This window comes from Nicotiana attenuata, unplaced genomic scaffold (assembly GCF_001879085.1).
Source record: "Nicotiana attenuata strain UT unplaced genomic scaffold, NIATTr2, whole genome shotgun sequence".
Classification (NCBI taxonomy): domain Eukaryota; kingdom Viridiplantae; phylum Streptophyta; class Magnoliopsida; order Solanales; family Solanaceae; genus Nicotiana; species Nicotiana attenuata.
In genome coordinates, this window is record NW_017672765.1 from 36,314 (window position 1) to 57,246 (window position 20,933).

Sequence of the window (20,933 nt, forward strand, 5' to 3'; positions counted from 1 at the left end):
AGATGAACATAAGAGTACCATCACAATAGAATAGACAAATCATGAAAGAGCTTAAATTATCACAAAGACAAAGAAAAAACTCTATTTGAACAAAGACTGATATTCAACAAAGTTGAGATTCATTCTCAGATCTTCTATTTTTGTTACATGTTTTCGGATTTGAACTCCATATGCCACTTAAAAGAGCCAAGGAAATACCTGGAAGTGAACAAAGGTAAGAAAAATGAAGTATCAGCAGGTGCAGCAGTAGAAATCAGCACTAAAACAACCAGCAAAACAACTCCAAACCCCAGAAGTGATGTATAACAGCTCAGTATATCAAATTCAACCAAATACAGCCCAGCAAAACCTTAAACCAAACTTTGACGACCAAGTTCAAACCATTTCACACTCGGATGAGTCAAAATAGTTTCAGAAGTTGGAAAGAAATAAAAATCACTAAAAATTCAATGAAACAGTAACTTTTTCTCCAATTCTCAGCCGTTTTCCCTTTGTTCTGAATTTTTCTCTTCCCAAATCCAAATTGAGCTTTCCTTAGCAATGCCTTTATAGGCAAGCTATTAGGGCAGCCTTAAAGTGTTCAGTTTTGCATTTGAGCCCTTTGTGAATTTTTATTTTTGCTCAAAAGTCCTTGAATTACTGACTTGCTTGCCAAGCAAGTCTGTTTTCAGCTTCTAAGAAGCTTCTTCAGGTGGTTATTGCAAGATTCCCTAAATGAATTACCCAAATTACCCCTTAGTTACCTTGTTTTTACACATATCGAAAATCCCCTGGGCCAAAACAAACCGGGCTTCTTTTGAATCAGGCCACAAATGACTCAACAGGCCCAAAGCTGATTTTAAACCAGTCCAATGAGTATTCAAAGCTCAATTTGTGGCCCAAACCTTACCAAAGCTAATTGACAATATAAGAAGCAACTAATTGATCATTTTCTGACTATTAAATCGCCACTTATGAAAAACAAAAGACAAAAGATCAAAAATAACAAAATTAACATAACAGAATTGACCCTAAGTTTGTCTGACATAACTAAACAAAATTACTAACAAGTTCATGCCATCTAATTTTACTAAATGGTCAAATAAAGCGAAAACAAGCAGAATGAGAAGAGAAAAAAAGGAGACGAGGAAAAGAGAACAAAAATAAAGAAACGAGAGGAAGAGAACAGAAATACCCAAAGTAGATAGGCGGATGGTTGGTTTGAATAGACCTCCAGTACCCTCCGATTTTGACCGGAATGGGTTTTAATCACGTGTTCTCAAATGAAAACACATGCATAAAACCCCTTCCGGCTTCAAATCTTCAACACGACCACTGATTTACGTTTTGGAAACTTAGGGCTCAGAGCTTCGATTTAAAATTCGAAAGGTTCTGAATGGTTTTGAAGCAGACGGAGTGGGTATTTGGAATGAGTGAGGCTTGGGGGTTATTTGGTGTTAGTTTGGGGTTGAACAGAGGTGGCACCGCAACCGGAGAACATTGTGGCAGTGCTAAGGTTTCTGAAATTCGAGGCGTTCTAGGAGGATTTGAGAGGAGGTGTTTGGAGATTTGGGATCGGGGGGTGGAGAGGGTTCAGGGGTGTATTTTTTGGTGGTGATTCGTAGTGGCGCCGCCACCGGTGGCGGTGGAAATAAGGGCAGCTGCTAGGGTTCATCGCCTCTAAGGGAGACGAGTTTGAGAGAGATGAGACGTAGGGGGTTCTGAGGGGGGGTAGGGTCCGTTCAGACAGTTATATACTAGGGGGTGGGCGAGTTAAGGTCCGTTGGATCAACAAAACATCGACGGCTCAGATTTGTTCTAAATCAAACGGGGTCGTTTGGGCTGGGCGGAAGTGGACTGGGTATTTAATGGATTTGGGCCGGGTTTGGGGGTTTGGACGGGTGCAAGGGTTTGGGGCTTGGCGATTTGGCCCACTAAATCAGCCTTGCTTATTTTCCTTTCTTTTTCTTTTTATTTCTTCTTTTCTTTTCCTTTTCAAAATTAAAATAAAACAAAATCAATTCTTAAAACTAAATTAATTTACTAAAATAAGCTAATTATCCTTCATAGAATTTATAAAAATTAATTAAGTCCTAAATTAAGAGAAAACTATAACAATTCGAAAATTAAAGAGTAAAAATGCAAAAAAAAAAAATGAACTATTTTTGTTGTTTTCTTTCATTTTTTGTAACATTAATTAACTAATTATCCTAAAAATAGAAAATTGGATCCTAAATGCAAATGCAATGTATTTTTGTATCTTTTCATGAATTACCTAAATTAAACATGCACACAAAAATGCAAACAAACACAAAATCATGCAATAATTCCTAAAAATTAAATAATTAAAAGAAAAATCCTAATTTTGAGAATTCTGTAAGAGTAATTCATGTGAGGCAAAAATCACGTGCTCACATCAATTATCAACAAGAATCAGGAAAATCAATGGCAAGTGCACGACATCACCCTTCGTGCTTTTACTCACGTCCTCACCATAAGAATCAATATAATTGGCACGACATCACCCTTAGTGCTTTTACCTCACATAATCATGGCACGGAATTATCCTTCGTGCATTATCACTCATATCATGGCACGACATTGTACATCGTGCATCACGGCATCACCCTTCGTGCTTTTACCTCACAATATCGGCACGGCATCACCCTTCGTGCACTAACACTATCTCACAAATATCATGCACGACATCACCCTTCGTGCTTTTACACTATTCCTTACCCAAACAACAATCACAAAGCAATACGGGCAAGGGGATCAATAAAATCATAATAGAATAACAACTAGTAGTTAAAGATGGGAAGGGGAACAATAGCATAACAATATCCCGGCAAGGGAACAATAGCATAACAACAATATCCCGGCAAGGAAAAACAATATCAAAAGCAATAACATCCCGGCAAGGGAGATAATACCATAAACCTCTTCTCTTTTTCACAATTACTTCACAAATCAATTCACAACTTGAGCCAATGCTCTACAATGTTCAATTACCAATATTACTTCCACAATCAATTCACAACTCGAGCCAACGCTCTAAAATGTTCAATTACCAACATTACTTCCACAACTCAATTTCACAACTCGAGCCAACGCTCTAATATATTCAATTACCAATAATATTTCCACAACTCAATTCACAACTCGAGCCAACGCTCTAAAATGTTCAATTACCAATAATACTTCCACAAGCCTTGTTCAACAATAGATTTCATCATATAAAGCATAAATAATACGAAACGGAGTCACATTCATCATAGTATAAGACTCATGGGCATGCTTGACACCTACGTATAGATACTCGTCACCATGCCTATACGTCGTACTCAACAATTAACACATAGCAAATAAGACACAACTCCTAATCCCGCAAGCTAAGGTTAGACCAAACACTTACCTCGATGCCACGAACCCAATTCAAGCCTCAACTACCGCTTTACCTCTTGTTTCCACCATCAATTCGCTTGTATCTAGCCACACTTTACTTAACAATATCAATAAACGCTAAATGAATCAATTCTAATGTATGAAAAATAGGTTTTCTAAAGTTTTTCCCAAAAAGTCAAAAATCGCCCCCGGGCCCACATGGTCAAAACCCGACGTTCGAACCAAAACCCGATTACCCATTCAACCACGAACTCAAATATATAATTTGTCTTGAAATTGGACCTCAAATCGAGGTCCAAATCCCCAAAATTTAAAAATCCTAGGTTCTACCCAAAACACCCAATGTCCCCCATAAAAACCCTTGATTTTGAGTTGAAATCATGTAAAAAGATGTTATAGATTAAAGAAAATGAGTTAGAAATGACTTACTAATGATTTGGAAGAGTGAGTGCCTTTGAAAAATCGCCCAAGAGAGTTTAGGTTTTGAGAAAGTTGTAAAAATGGTTGAAATTTCGGCTAAGTTATAATTTGCATAGGTGCAGATATCGCATTTGCGATGCCAGGTTCGCAAATACAAACTCGCAAATGCGGCCTAGGATTCGCAAATGCGAAGGTAGGCCAGTCCTGCTTTCTTCGCAAATGCGAACAATTGTTCGCAAGGTACCCGTTAGGTAGCATTTGCGACATTGAGCCTCGCAAATGCGAAGGTCACCCTGCCCAGCCCTTTTCGCAATTGCGATGTTTTCTTCGCAAATGCGAGCTCGCAATTGCGAAGCCTGCAAACCTACAACACAACAACAGTATTCCTAAGTCCAATTTCACTCCGTAGCCTATCCAAAACTTACCCGAGCCCTCGAGGCTCCATACTAAACATGCACGCAAGTCCAAAAACATCATACGGACTTGGTCGTGCGATCAAATCATTAAAATAACATCTAGAACTACGAGTTTAGCATAAAAATCAAAGAAAATCTCAAGAACTCTTAAAGTTCAAAATTTTCAACCGAGGGTCCGATTCACGTCATATGAAGTCCGTTTCTTACCAAATTTTACAGGCACAACTTAAATACCATATAAGACCTATACCGGGCTCCAGAACCAAAATAGGGGCCCAACACCATCAGATTCAAACACATTTAAATTTCCAAAAACTCTTAAAATTTCAGATAAACAATTTTGCTTCAAAAAATTCATTTCTCGGGCTTGGGACCTCGGAATTCAATGCCGGGCATACGCCCAAGTCCCATATTTTTCTACGGACCCTCCGTGACCGTCAAATCACGGATCCGGGTCTGTTTACCCAAAATGTTGACCGAAGTCAACTTAAATTCAATTTTAAAGGCACTAGCATTTTAATCAAATTTTCACATAAAAGCATTTCGGATATACGCCCGGACCGCACACGCAAATCAAGGTGAGATAAAAGGAGGTTTTTAAGACCGTGGAACACAGAATTGACTTGTAAATCAAGTGATGACCTTTTGGGTCATCACATCCTCCACCTCTAAAACAACCGTTCGTCCTCGAACGGACATAGAAAAGAAGTACCTGAGTCGGGGAAAAGATGGGAATATCGACTCTGCATATCGGACGCGGACTCCCGGGTAGCTACCTCGGCAGACTGACCTCTCCACTGAACACGAACTGAAGGGAACTTCTTCGATCTTAACTGACGAACCTGCTGGTCTAAAATGGCTACCGGCTCTTCCTCATAGGTCAAGTCCTTGTCCAACTAGACAGGACTGAAGTCTAACACGTGGGATGGATCGCCGTGATACTTCCAAAGCATAGACACATGAAACACTGGATGCACGACTGATAAACTCGGCGGCAACGCAAGTCTGTAAGCCACCTCTCCCACTCGATCAAGAATCTCAAACGGGCCAATGAATCTAGGGCTAAGCTTGCCCCTCTTCCCAAATCTCATCACGCCCTTATAGGCGACACTCGAAGCAACACCCGCTCACCGACCATGAATGCCACATCACAAACCTTACGATCGGCATAACTCTTTTGCCTAGACTGAGCTATACGAAGCCTATCCTGAGTGATCTTCACCTTATCCAAGGCATCCTTAACTAACTCTGTACCTAATAACTGAGCCTCTCCCGGCTCAAACCACCCAACCTGCGACCGACATCGCCTACCATATAAAGCCTCATAAGGAGCCATCTGGATGCTCGACTGGTAACTGTTGTTGTAGGCAAACTCCGCTAAAGGCAAAAACTGATCCCACGAGCCTCCAAAGCCAATAACACAAGCTCGGAGCATATCCTCCAAGATCTGAATAGTACGCTCGGACTGCCCGTCCGTCTGAGGGTGAAATTAGGGGTGTTCATGGTTCGGTTTGGATTGGTTTTTCCCTTAAAAGAAATCAAACCAAGTAAGTCGGTTTTTCAAATATTAGAACCAAACCAAACCAATTATGTTGGTTTTTTCTCGATTCGGTTTATGTCGGGTTTTGTCGGTTTTTCGATTTTTTCGGTTATTTATCGGTTTTTTCTGAAATATAAGACATACACTACCAAACACATATTCCGGCGACCACATTTTTAACGTAACACTATCAAATCAATTGCCCTTTGAGAAATCTATTATTTACCAAGATATATTGATGATAATTGAATCAAATAGTGATGAATAATTTAACGACTCAATTAAAAATATATTATTTTTAACACGAAATGAATTCTTACACTTAACAAAAGAAAACCACCAATCAAACTAGAATGTAAAGGTAAAGAACTATACTAAAAGTGCAAACTATCAACATTTACCTATTAAATTTTTGAAACTTTGTATAAAAATATACATATATATAGGTGTAATAATAAATTTGAAATAGCTACTCCTATAATCGGTTTGGTTTGGATTTTTTCGGTTTTTTTATGATTAAAACCAAAACCAAACCAAATTTGATCGGTTTTTAAAATTCAAAACCAAAACCAAACCAAACCAAAAAGTATCGGTTTTTTTGGTCGGTTTGGTTTGGTTTTCGGTTTGGTTCGGATTTTCGGGTTTTTATGAACACCCCTAGGTGAAATGATGTGCTCAACTCGACCCGTGTGCCCAAATCACGCTGAACTGCCCTCCAGAAGTGTGAGGTAAACTGCGTACCTCGGTCACAAATGATAGACACGGGCACACCATGAAGACGAACAATCTATCGGATATAGATCTCGATGAAGAATAGGAGACTGCCACAGGAATGAAATGTGCCGACAATTCAAAACCGAGCCACATATGCAACAGTATCCTTCTTCATCCTCCTCTACCAATAATGTTGTTGCAAATCCTGATACATCTTAGCGGCGCCCGGATGAATAGTGTACCGGGAACTATGGGCCTCCTCTAAAATCAACTCTCAAAGTCCATCCACATTAGGCACACAAATACGACCCTGCATCCTCGAAACTCCATCACCTCCCAATGTAACCTGTTTGGCACCCCCGTGCCGCACTGAGTCTCTAAGGACAAGTAAATAAGGATCATCATATTGCCGATCTCGAATACGCTCCAATAATGAAGAACGAGCGACTGTGCAAGCTAACACACAGCTGGGCTCAGAAAAATCCAACCTCACGAACTGATTGGCTAAAGCCTGAACATCCAAAGCAAGCGATCTCTCACCGACCGGAATATACGCAAGACTGCCCATACTGACTGACTTTCTACTCAAAGCATCGACCACCACATTGGCCTTGCCCGGGTGATATAAGATGGTGATATCATAGTCTTTCAACAGCTCCAACCACCTCCTCTACCTCAAATTTAGTTCCTTCTGCTTGAACAAATACTGCAGACTCTTGTGATCCGTGAACACCTCACATGACATGCCATACAAATAGTGCCTCCAAATCTTCCGCGCGTGAACAATGGCTGCTAACTCCAAATCATGAACTAGATAATTCTTCTCATGAATCTTTAACTGTCGCGAAGCATAAGCAATGACCTTGCCATCCTGCATCAACACCGCACTAAGTCCAATACGAGATGCGTCACAATAAACTGTATATGGCCCTGAACCTGTAGGCAAAACCAACACTGGCGCAGTAGTCAAAGCCGTCTTGAGCTTCTGAAAGCTCGCCTCACACTCGTCCGACCACCTGAACTGGGCACCCTTCTGTGTCAACCTGGTCATCGGGGCTGCAATAGATGAAAACCCCTCCACAAACCGATGGTAACAGCCTGCCAAACCTAAGAAACTCTGTATCTCTGTAGCTGATGAGCGTCGAGGCCAGTTCTTGACTGCCTCTATCTTCTTCGGATCCACCGAAATACCCTCTATTGAAACAACGTGACCCAAGAATGCAACTGAACTCAACTAGAACTCACACTTTGAAAACTTAGCATACAACTGACTATCTCTCAAAGTCTGAAGAACAACTCTCAAATGCTGCTCATGCTCCTCCCGGCTGCGGGAATAGATCAAAATATCGTCAATGAAGACAATCACGAAGGAATCCAAATAAGGCCTGAACACTCGGTTCATCAAATCCATGAAAGCTGCTGGGGCATTCGTCAACCCGAATGACATCACCAAGAACTCATAATGCCTGTACCGAGTGCGGAAAGCTGTCTTAGGGACATCGGTGCCCTAATCCTCAACTGATGGTAGCCCGACCTCAAGTCGATCTTAGAAAACACTTGGGCACCCTGAAGCTGGTCAAACAAATCATCAATCCTCGGCAATGGGTACTTATTCTTGATTGTGACCTTGTTCAATTTCTGGTAATCTATAACACATTCTCATCGATCCGTCCTTCTTCTTAACAAAAAACACTGGCTCACCCCAAGGCGAGACACTAGGCCTAATAAATCCCTTATCAAGCAAGTCTTGCAACTGCTCCTTCAATTCTTTCAACTCAGGCGGGGCCATACGATACGGCGGAATAGAAATGGGCTGAGTGCCCGGAGCCAAATCAATGCAGAAGTCAACATCCCTGTCGGGTGGCATGCCCGGTAGGTCTGAAGGAAATACCTCAGAAAACTCACAAACAATAGGCACCGAATCCACAGAAGGAACCTCAGCACTGGAATCACGAACATACGCCAAATAGGCCAAACATCCCTTATCAACCATACGCCGAGCCTTTATATATGAGATAACCCTACGGGTAGAATGACCAGGAGTCCCTCTCCACTCAAGACGAGGTAAACCCGGTAAGGCTAAGGTCACAGTCTTGGCATGACAGTCCAAGATAGCGTGGTAAGGTGATAACTAGTCCATCCCCAATATGACATCAAAATCAACCATATCCAAAAGTAACAAATCTACTCGAGTCTCAAGACCCCCGATCACAACTATACATGAACGACGGACACAATCTACCATATAGAATCACCCATCGGTGTAGACACATATATAGGAGCACTCAAAGAATCACTAGGCATGACCAAATACCGTGCAAAATAAGATGACACATAGGAGTATGTAGATCCTGGATCAAATAGAACTGAAGCATCTCTACTACAAACCAGAACAGTACCTGTGATAACTACATCGGAGCCCTCAGCCTCAGGCCTGGCTGGAAAAGCATAACATCCGGGCTGGGCCCCACCACTCAGAACTACTTCTCTAGGACGGCCTCCTGTTGGCTGGCCTCCACCTCTAGCGGCCTGACCTCCACCTCTAATACCTCTACCTCCACCTCTACCTCCCCCTCTAGCTGGCTGAGCGGGCGGTGGAACACTCGGTGCTTGAACCACGGCACGGGAACCCTGATGCTGAGAGCTGTTCGGTGCTCGAGGGCAAAATCTAGCAATATGCCTCGTATCGCCACAAGTATAACAAGCCCTCGGCTATTGAGACTGCTGACCCTGACGGCCTGAATGACCACCCTAAAAACTCTGGACCGGTGGTGCACCGATAGGAACTGGTGGTGCACTGTAGGACTGCTGATCAGAATACTACATATGAGAACCACGTCCACCCGGAGCACCGTGAGAAGCCTGAAGTGCTGAATGAAACGGTCTGGAAGGATGGCCCCTACCAAAAGAATCCCTGCCTCCAGATGAGGCACCACTGAACCTGCCCGAATGACGAGGCCTCTTGTCAGACCCCTGACCACTCCCCTATGATAAAACCATCTCAACTCTACGGGCCACGTTCGCCGCATCCTGGAAAGAAATATCGCTCCCCGTCTCCTTAGCCATCTGCAGCCGAATAGGCTGAACGAGTCCCTCAATGAACCTCCTCTCTCTCTCTCTCTCTCTCTCTCTCTCTCTCTCTCTCTCTCTCTCAGTGGGAAGTATAGGAAGGGCATGACAGGCCAAGTCAATAAATCTGGTCTCATACTGAGTAACAGTCATAGAACCCTGCTGGGGACGCTCAAACTACCTCCGATAGTTCTCCCTCTAAGTGATAGGAAGAAACTTATCCAAAAACAGCTGAGAGAACTGATCCCAAGTCAAAGCTGGTGACCCAGCTGGTCTAGCCAAACAATAATCTCTCCACCAAGTCTCGGCGGATCCAGACAAACGAAAAGCAGCAAAGTCGACCCCATTGGTCTCCACTATCCCCATGTTCCGTAGAACCTCATGACAACTGTCCAAAATAATCCTGGGGATCCTCAGAAGATGTACCACCAAGAGTAGTAGTGAAGAGCTTGGTGAAACCTATCCAACCTCAACAAAGCCTCTGAAGATGTAGCTTATCCATCACCAGTCTGTGCTGCTGCTCGGCTTAAGAAGCGGTACGTGACCTCGCCATTCGCAAAAGAACAAGAGTGGAAGTTCAATTAGCATTGAGAAATCAAGTCGCACGACAGGATGTGAAGTTTTTTCCTTACTCTGTAGCCTTTGGGGGATAAATACAAACGTCTCCGTACCGATCCCTCAGACTCTACTAAGCTTGTCCGTGAATTGTGAGACCTAAGCAACCTAGAGCTCTGATACCAACTTGTCAGGACCCAGATTTCCCACCCTCGTGAGTCGCGATGGCGCCTACTAGTGAAATCTAGGCAAGCCAATTATTCTAGTTATTTAACCCTTTTCATTTGTTTTTTTAATCCCTTAACAATTGTGAATAAACATTATATAAATAGCGGAAATAATAAAGCGGAATGTAACAATTTAATAATAATGTCGATACTAATCCATAAACATAATCTACCCAGAATTGGTGTCACAATCTCACAGACTGTCTAAGAATACTACAAATAGGGGTCCGAAAAATAAATACAACGCTGTTTCTCAAGTACATAAAAGAAACATTATGGAAAGATAGAAGGAGACGCCAAGTCCTGCGGACGCCTGCAGGACTACCTCGGGTCTCCGCCACTGGACTGAAGGCAGCAACCTCACTATAGTCCAAAAGCTACAACACCGGGATCTGGACACAGTGCAGAGTGTAGTATCAGCACAACCGACCCCATGTGCTGGTAAGTGTCTAGCCTAACCTCGGCGAAGTAGTGACAAGGCTAGAACAAGACTACCAATTAAACCTGTGCAGTTATATCACATATAGCAAGTAATATTGACAGAAACTAGTAGTTAAAGATGGGAAGGGGAAACATGTTGCGGGGAAATATCAAGTAACAACAGAAATTCAATAGATAAATGTAAAGAACACTATAACTAAATTATCAGCAAGAATCAGAAAATCAAAGACAAGTGCACGACATCACCCTTCGTGCTTTACACTCTCTCACAAATATCACGCACGACATCACCCTTCGTGCTTTACACTCTTCCTCCCCCAAGCAACAATCACAAAGCAATTTGGGCAAGGGAATCAATAACATCACCATAAAATCAAGTAACCATAGAAAACCAATAAATAAACGTAAAGAACATCATAACTCAATTATCAACAAGAATCAGGAAAATCAAGGGTAAGTGCACGGCATCACCCTTCGTGCTTTTACTCTCGTCCTCACCATAAGAATCAATATAATTGGCACGGCATCGCCCTTCGTGCTTTTACCTCACATAATCATGGCACGAAATTATCCTTTGTGCATTATGACTCATATCATCGCACGACATTGTACATCATGCGGCACGGCATCACCCTTCGTGCTTTTACTTTACAATATCGGCACAACATCACCCTTCATGCATTAACACTCTCTCACATATATCATGCACGACATCACCCGTCGTGCTTTTACACTCTTCCTTACGCAAACAACAATCACAAAGCAATACGGGCAAGGGGATCAATAAAATCATAATAGAACCCCGGCAAGGGAACAATAGCATAACAACAATATCCCGGCAAGGGAAAAACAATATCAAAAGCAATAACATCCCGGCAAGGGAGATAATATCAAAAGCAATAACATCCCAGCAAGGGAGATAATACCATAAACCTCTTCTCTTTTTCATAATTACTTCACAACTCAATTCACAACTTGAGACAATGCTCTACAATGTTCAATTACCAAGATTACTTCCACAACTCAATTCACAACTTGAGCCTACGCTCTAAAATGTTCAATTACCAATATTACTTCCACAACTCAATTCACAACTCGAGCCAATGCTCTAAAATGTTCAATTACCAATAATACTTCCACAACTCAATTCACAACTCGAGCCAACGTTCTAAAATGTTCAATTACCAATAATACTTCCACAAGCCTTGTTTAACAATAGATTTCATTATATAAAGCATAAATAATACGAAACGGAGTCACATTCATCATAGTATAAGACTCACGGGCATGCTTGATACCGACGTATAGATAATCGTCACCATGCCTATACATCGTACTCAATAATTAACACATAGCAAATAAGACACAACTCCTAATCCCTCAAGCTAAGGTTAGACCAAACACTTACCTCGATGCCACGAACCGAATTCAAGCCTCAACTACCGCTTTACCTCTTGTTTCCACCACCAATTCGCTTGTATCTAGCCACAATTTACTTAACGATATCAGTAAACGCTAAATTAATCAATTCTAATGCATGAAAAATAGGTTTTCTAAAGTTTTTTCCAAAAAGTCAAAAATCGACCCCGGGCCCACATGGTCAAAACTCAAGGTTCGAACCAAAACCCGATTACCCGTTCACCCACGAACTCAAATATATAATTTGTTTTGAAATCGGACCTCAAATCAAGGTCCAAATCCCCAAAATTTAAAAATCCTAGGTTCTACCCAAAACACACAATTTCCCCCATGAAAACCCTTGATTTTGAGTTGAAATCATGTAAGAAGATGTTATAGATTAAAGAAAATGAGTTAAAAATGACTTACTAATGATTTGGAAGAGTGAGTGCCTTCGAAAAATCGCCCAAGAGAATTTAGGTTTTGAGAAAGTTGTAAAAATGGTTGAAATTTCGGCTAAGTTATAATTTGCACAGGTGTAGATATCGCATTTGCGATGCCAGGTTCGCAAATGCGGATCAGGCTTCGCAATTGCGAAGGTAGGCCAGTCCTGCTTTCTTCGCAAATGCGAACAATTGTTCGCAATTGCGGTACCTGCTATGATCGCATTTGCGACATTGAGCCTCTCAAATGCAAAGGTCACCCTGCCCAGCCCTTTTCGCAATTGCGATGTTTTCTTCGCAAATGCGAGCTCGCATTTGCGAGCAAGGCTTTGCGAAGCCTGCAAACCTGCAACACACTAGCAGTTTTCCTAAGTCCAATTTCACTCTGTGGCCTATCCAAAACTCACCCGAGCCCTCGGGGCTCCATCCCAACATGCACGCAAGTCCAAAAATATCATACGGACTTGCTCGTGCGATCAAATCATCAAAATAACATCTAAAACTACGAGTTTAACATCAAAATCAAAGAAAATCTCAAGAACTCTTAAAGTTCAAATTTTTCAGCCGAGGGTCCGATTCACGTCATATGAAGTCCGTTTCTTACCAAATTTTACAGGCACGACTTAAATACCACATAAGACCTGTACCGGGTTCCGGAAACCAAAATACGGGCCCGGCACCATCAGATTCAAACACATTTAAATTTCCAAAACCTCTTAAAATTTCAGTTAAACAATTTTCTTCAAAAATTTATTTCTCGGGCTTGGGACCTCGGAATTCAATTCCGGGCATACGCCCAAGTCCAATATTTTTCTACGAACCCTCCGGGATCGTCAAATCGTGGGACCGGGTTCGTTTACCCAAAATATTGACCAAAGTCAACTTAAATTCAATTTTAAAGGCAAAATTATCATTTTTATCAAATTTTCACATAAAAAGCGTTCCGAATATGCGCCTGGGCCGCGCACGCAAACCAAGGTGAGATAAAAGGAGGTTTTTAAGACCTCGGAACATAGAATTGACTTGTAAATCAAGTGATAACTTTTTGGGTCATCACAAATTATTTTTACAATATTAGTTATAAATATATGATTACTAATTAATGTATACTCAAGAAAAAATATGCATCTTAAATACTAAATCTTATATCATTTACACTTATAAAAAAAATATTTATAGGCATATATTTATTATATTTGATAACTTCTTCATTTAAAATTTAATCTAACTGCAGTTACGTTATGAGAAACAAATAGGTCATTATAATTACTATATTGTATAATTATTATCCTAGTACAGTAGTAATTACACCAATTTTACTTACCGATCGACTTTCCAAACAAACCCTAAGAAAAATATGCCACTAACCCTTGAAAATAAAATAAAAAAGAAAGGCGAAATACATAAACAATCGCTTCAAATTGTCCACAACGATCGGACAAAACCTTAAGTTGTCCACACGATCAGACAAACACCTCAACTAACCCCTTTATCATCTAGACATTTCAAATGTCTATTAAGCATATCAAATTAAACACATATTGCTGATGTGGTATATGTGTATTTATTAATAAAAGTTTTAGCGCGTGAATCATTTTTTCAACCTATTTTTTTTTTCTTTGAAAAAACCTAAGAATCAGTCGTAGCTTAGCCTCTCTTCTTCGCTTGACTAAATCACGTCAACGTCTCAACTGCAACCCACAATGAAATCACCACAGAAGCCATGAAAATCAGTCACTAAAACTCCAACCAAGCCACCGTAAATCACCAAAAACTGCCCCTTTCATCACAAAATTCCATTGTCTATAACCTCCAAAGCTCCGTATAATTCCTTCGAGCCAAAACTAGTCCCAAACCAAACTGAAATAAGCAATAAAAATTACCGCAACAATAGTTGCGAAAAAACACAAAATCTTCACTAGATAAACACTCTTTTTCATCCATCAACACCTTCATTGCAATAGAAATACATAAACAACAACCAATTATTTGACTCGGACGACAATTTTCAGGATAATTTTACACCATAAATAATTAGAGAAGTAAAAGTGATATAAGCCCAAACTCATAGTCAAGGAAACGATGAAGATAGAAGAGTGATGGTTCCAGTTGAATCGTTTCGTTCATATTTGCTCGGAGATCAATTTTCGGCGAGATAGGTCGCATGAGAGGAGCTTTTCTCGGCGTGGTCTGTCATTGATCCCTTAGTGGGAAGGGGAAGGAGTTCTGATAAGAAGAACTTGTCTTTAATTTGTTGGGTGGATGGTGGATTTGGGGAAAAGGGATGGGGGATGCAGAAGATGGGCAGAAGAAAGAAGATGAAGAGGGTAGAGGTGGCGTTGGTTTTGGATGGAAGAAGGAGATGAAGTTGAGGGAATGGGGAGGGGGAGAGGGATGGCGTTGGTTTGGTAAAAAGGTGAGGAGAAGGGCTTTTTTTCTTTTTTAAATGCATTTTCATTTTTTGTTAGTTATATGTGTCAAAATTTTAGTATAAATTACACGTGTCATTCATTAATTGACTCATTGACATGTAATTGGCAAGTGTAACTCACACATATGATCTGTTGTACTCGGATATTTACTTGATTTGTTTAATAGACACTTGAAGTGTCTAAATGATAAAGGGATCAGTTTAGATGTCTGTCCGATCGCCGCGGACGACTTAAAGAGGCCATTTATGTATTTTGTCAAAAAGAAACCATGTAATTGTAAAAATAATTTAGAAAAAAGAAATCATGTAATGGCATAAAAGTTTTACTCGTACCAATTTTAAGCTTACTAGAGCAATATGGAATTACTAGTAATACGGTAAGATGCAATTTTATTACAATATTGGTAAGAATGACAATTACTTTGTTATTGTTTCAACCAAGAGAAATTAATGTCACATTAAAAAGATTCAATCTCTAAATTATTTGACAAATTTTAGTTGAATGTTTTCGAGGAAAGAGAGGCGAACGGTGTGAATTTGGAGTTAGGCAAGCTGGGATTGCTAAGCTTTAAATTCAAATACAAATATAACGAAGTCCGTACCCAAATATCTAAAGTTCATACTTGTATATCTGAATTTTATACCCAAATATTTGAATTAATATCCAACGTTAATATCCAGTTGTGTGGAGTTCACATCAATATACTGATATACCTGAAGTTCATGTTCATATGACTAAATTTTATACAAAAATATCTGAAGTTCATATTCAAATATCTAAAGTTCATACCTCTATGTCTAAAGTTCATAGAAATTGTTTGAACATAATACCCAACTGACTAAAGTACATATTCAAATATCTGAAGTTTTTATTTGTATATATGTGAAGTTCACACCCAAATAATCATAATTCATATCCAAATGGCTAAAGTTTATACTAAATGTTGTAGTTTACACTCAAGTCAAGGTAGTTGATCCATAGTAACCGAAAAAGATGAGAGACAAAGTTCCCAGCTTTGCTTCAAATTACAAAGAAAAGCACCACCAATGCCCAAGAAAACACACTCCACAGTTAAACACAGGGTTTCAAAGTATTGATGTATTAAACTGTACCTGCCAAATTAGATTTACCCGTTAATGCAGGTTCACATGTTTGCTCAATTAAAACTCAAAGGCAGTTCTTTCTTCCTTCGTCGATCTTGAATTGCCTTTGAACTCTGCCATTCTTCACAATTTTTATCCCTTATCTTGCAATTTTTAAATACAATCACCTTTTGTCAGTTGTGTATATCGCTAGTTGCACATTAATACTTAACCCCACTTTTTTCATAATTTATTCTTTCTTTCTTATTTCATTGGCACACGTAAATTTAAAATTATTATTGATAGAAAAGTTTAAATATGAATTGCATAATACGTCAAGAAATTATTGATATTATATTTTATAATTTTATTTTCAATTATTATATTAAATTATATTTTTTTTAAAGTAGAAAAAGAACCGAATAATCAACACTCCTAATTCTTTTTTACTGCAAAAATTCTACCTCTTTTCTTCCCTCACCACCGTGATAAATAAATCAAATTCTTTTTTAATTTTTGTTTGGTTGAACAAAAAATTTCTCTAATACTTCTAATTTTGGAGCTTTTAACGCTAAAGAAATTGCCACGTTAGTGAGTGACGTATAAACCCGACCGCCTCAAACTATAACCGACCCGACGGAGCAAATATATAGCATTTGCCGTTTTTCGCTCTCTCTTCGTTCATCGGATTTTCGAATAGGAAAACAAAAAATGGCTTTGCTGGCTCGAAACGCACACCGGCTAACACAAACGACGCCGTTTTATCAACGTTCAATCCACACGACTCTTCCGGCGCTCTCTCAGCAATCCTCTTCCTCCACTCCGGCCACGTACGCTCGCGCACCTCCGCCGTCCACGTCATCTCCGGCGGGGATATCGAAGACGGCTGAGTATGTGATCTCTAAGGTCGACGATCTGATGAACTGGGCTCGTCGTGGCTCCATTTGGCCCATGACATTTGGGCTGGCTTGCTGTGCCGTTGAAATGATGCATGCTGGAGCTGCTCGTTATGATTTTGACCGATTCGGTGTTATCTTCAGGCCTAGCCCTAGACAATCTGATTGTATGATTGTTGCTGGCACGCTTACCAATAAGATGGCCCCTGCTCTTCGCAAGTATGCCCTGCAGTAACCCTATTTTTTTCGATTTCATGGATTTTTCCTATACTATGTAGGCATTTCAATTCTTTTATTTAGATTTATTCCATTTGTTGTCTGATGTATTTTTTATGTGGATATAGCGATCTTAGTTATGATATTTTAATATTTGTAACATAAATAACCAGATAGCTGACGAGCAATTGGAATATACAATGCACAGGAAAATGTAAAATTTAGAAAAATTTAAGCTGCTATTTGTAGAGGTGGGTAATAAAAGGATATAGGGATGAAAGCTAAATAGAGTGTAGGAGCAGCGTAGCCAAATTTTAGTTACGAAATGATCTGCTATGTGTTATAAAATGCAGTTCATTAGGGGTGGCCTAATTCTGCATTATGCTTTTAGGATGATGGAAGGAACCACATTTAAATAACATTAGGGGTTACTTATAAAAAGAAATAATATATATGTGTGTGTTTGTGTGGAAAGATGTACCTGAGGACTTGTTTTATGAATGTCTAAGACACAAAGGAGCGTTAGAAATTGTTGGGATGCATCTTTTAGTATGTTATTATGTGGTGGTTCATTGATTGTCGCACTGAAAATCATGATTAGTTGAGCAGTGAAACCTAGAGTTAGTGAACACTGTGGTAACTGATGGCAGGGCAACCAATTTGCAGTTTGTAAGGATTAGAAGAATTGGAGTGTAACCATGGACAAGCACTTGCACATGATACTATATCTTAAATATTGTTTTCTTGTATGATGGTTATGATGTGCTCGCTATTGATATTGATTTATCCATTTCAAAAGAAAAAAAACAAGTGCTCACTATTGATATCTGATGGATGGTTAGTGTAAAATAGGATGTAGCACATGATGTGTATATTAGGGGCAGGTACTATTTAAGTGGAGAAGGCCAGAAGGGTAGAGGGGCGTCCCCGTTATTTACGGAGTTTTGAAACCATGCGCCACTAGCCCTCGAGGATTTCAATAAATAGACGTTACATCTATTTAATTTTGTCCGGAAGTGCTTAGGTTTTATTGTTACATGTTATGTTGGTCTGTTTTTTGTAAATTTTCGTTGAGGGGTTTCTCTTTTCCATTTCATTTCTCTCTACCAGTGTTTTGAATTGCTTTAGTGTTCCAGTGGTTGGACGATTTGCTAGAACTTTTGCCAAAACATCAAGATAACCATGAACTCAAGCTGCATGTCTCAATGCTATCATGCATTTGCCTGAAGGTCAATCCGCAGATCACTGTGGGGTCGTTCTTAAATGAATATGAGTATAAAATGTTCTGATTAATGTTTTGAAAATAGAATCTTAAGGAGATGAATATATAGGAGGGTATGGGTCTCCTGCTAATATTAAACTCTCTTTGGAAATATGAACAGTGAAAGATGATAAAATATTAGAGCTTGTCTGAATTATGTGGACATAGGTTCAATGTGATCTGTTGCATATGCATTGTTGCATCTTCCTAGGGCAGGCAGTAGGCAAAGAAAGAGAAACATTGATGAGGGAAAAAACACAGTGATCTCTTTTCTATCTTCTTAGACGTGCTCTCTAAATTTTTTAGGTATGCCCTATGCCACCTGAGATATGGAAGTCACTTTTTCTTTATATCCTTGAGAACTAGAAAAGATAACTGTATCCATATATATAAAAGAAATTACAGCAGTGAAATGCCAATCCTCGGGCTTTATTTGTGAAGTCCCTAAAAATTGCTTTTGATTTGTGTTTAAGAATCTGTGCAACTTAAAGTATAGAAGTAAATCTGTCTAGCACTTGATTTTAACAATCGCTGGTGGTTCGGGAGTTTTTACCGAGAATTTTATCCGATGTAATCAGAAGTTTCTGTTTGTTGTGACAGCTCTTCATATATCTGAATTTGAATATCTGACACTTGAACATAAGAATATGGGGCTTACCTCTTTGGACCTTTCAGTGCTGGACCAACTAGGTGTGATGGTGGAGTTAAACTGAATGTTATTGCTTGGAAAAATTGCATGACTATTCGAAGAACTTTGTGTAACTATAACAGCATCCGTTGAGGATGAACCTGATGGCCGATATCAGGTTTAGGAAAACCCAAATGAAACTGACGCTGTCTGTTCTTTAGCAACTAAGCCTGACTCTGCCGAGCAAGAGGAGAAAAGATTCTGCCGATGCTCATTTTCTGTTGCTTACATCCTTTTGTCTCCTCCAACGCAACACATAGACTTGTTAACTTTTCCTCAGAACATGCCTGAATACTTTTATTTTTGCTTTGCTGGTGCTTTTTGCAATGCATGTAGAGTCTCACTCTACATCAGGCATATCTTTATAATTTTAGCATGTTCTTGGGGAAATCTTGTCAACCATCTAGAATAATTCGGTCTATGTTCAGTATTTGTCTAGTTAGCATCACCTCCTTTCCACCCATAAAATAACAGTGAAAAAGAGGATAATTGATTGTCTCTGGTGATTTGTTTTTTAAGATGCAAAGTGATTTTATTGTGCTTTGCGCTACCTTTTGTTTTAAGGAGTCTAATCTGAAGGTACAATTGCAATTTATTGCAGGGTCTATGATCAAATGCCTGAGCCAAGGTGGGTTATTTCGATGGGAAGCTGTGCAAATGGTGGAGGATACTACCATTACTCATACTCCGTTGTGCGAGGCTGCGACAGGATCGTGCCAGTTGACATTTATGTTCCAGGATGCCCACCTACTGCCGAGGCCCTCCTTTATGGAGTTCTCCAACTGCAGAAGAAGATCAACAGGCGCAAGGATTTCCTGATGTGGTGGACCAAATAAGAGCGGTTATATTTCCGTTTTCTTGGCTATTCTCCTGTGGAAATAAACACTTGGCCAAGCGCCATGCGAGGGGAGAGATCTTCTGTGAACTACTGTCATTTTATCATATCTTGAACCTTTTGTATTTGTTTTGTCTGCTGACATTTAGTGTGGTGTTGTGCAAGCTGTCACCGATTTGTTTGGGAACCAGCTTAAATGGAAGTGCGATATTGTTATTTCATAGAGAATGTGCATGCTGTGTTGGATTATATCAAAGCTAAGACATTGGACTACGCACATTCTTCCCGCAGCTAGTAACTGGCTACAAGCATTTATAAGTCTATAGATAGATTAGAGAAGTGAGTGATTGAAGAATATAGTAAGAGTGGAGCTTCTATGTTCGAATTCCAACAACAGCAATCAGCATTAAGACATGTAGTGCGAGTATATTTTGTTTCAGCTTTGATAGACCCTCTCATTTGTTTGCACTTGATGGAGGTCTGGATGGCTCATATCTCAACCCATTAATGCATTTGTTCTTTTAATTTATACTATATTAAAAGCACGAAGGTCCTTAGCGAAATGTGGTTCGCCTTTTTTATCCTTTAAAAATAGCTTCACATTAGACAAAGTTGTAATTTAATTATTCTCCTAATATGTAGGATTTTAAAATTAAATTAAAATTTGATTATTAAATCTTTCCTTATTGAACTATGTAGAAACTCATAATATTTAGAACTATTGAGATTTACTATAAATAAACAACTTTGACTTTTTTATATCCTTTTACACATAAAATAAACGTACTCCAAAATTTTGAAAAAAAAAACTAATTTGAATTGAACTATAATCTATATCTATATTATTACACTTAAAGCACGAAGGCCCTTAGCGAAATGTCGTTCGCCTTTTTTGCCCTTTAAAAATAGAGTTTAC

The 20,933-nt window shown here is 39.6% G+C and overlaps 1 protein-coding gene across 1 annotated transcript; it reads left to right on the plus strand.

The window, feature by feature from the left end:
* Positions 1-16,708: 16,708 nt before the first annotated feature.
* LOC109214428 (NADH dehydrogenase [ubiquinone] iron-sulfur protein 7, mitochondrial-like) lies at positions 16,709-20,290 on the plus strand. The gene is made up of 2 exons (XM_019378343.1): positions 16,709-17,236; positions 19,784-20,290. The coding sequence occupies exons 1-2, from the start codon at positions 16,833-16,835 to the stop codon at positions 20,016-20,018; spliced, it is 639 nt and encodes a 212-aa protein (XP_019233888.1). The 5' UTR covers positions 16,709-16,832; the 3' UTR covers positions 20,019-20,290.
* The last annotated feature ends 643 nt before the right edge of the window (positions 20,291-20,933 follow it).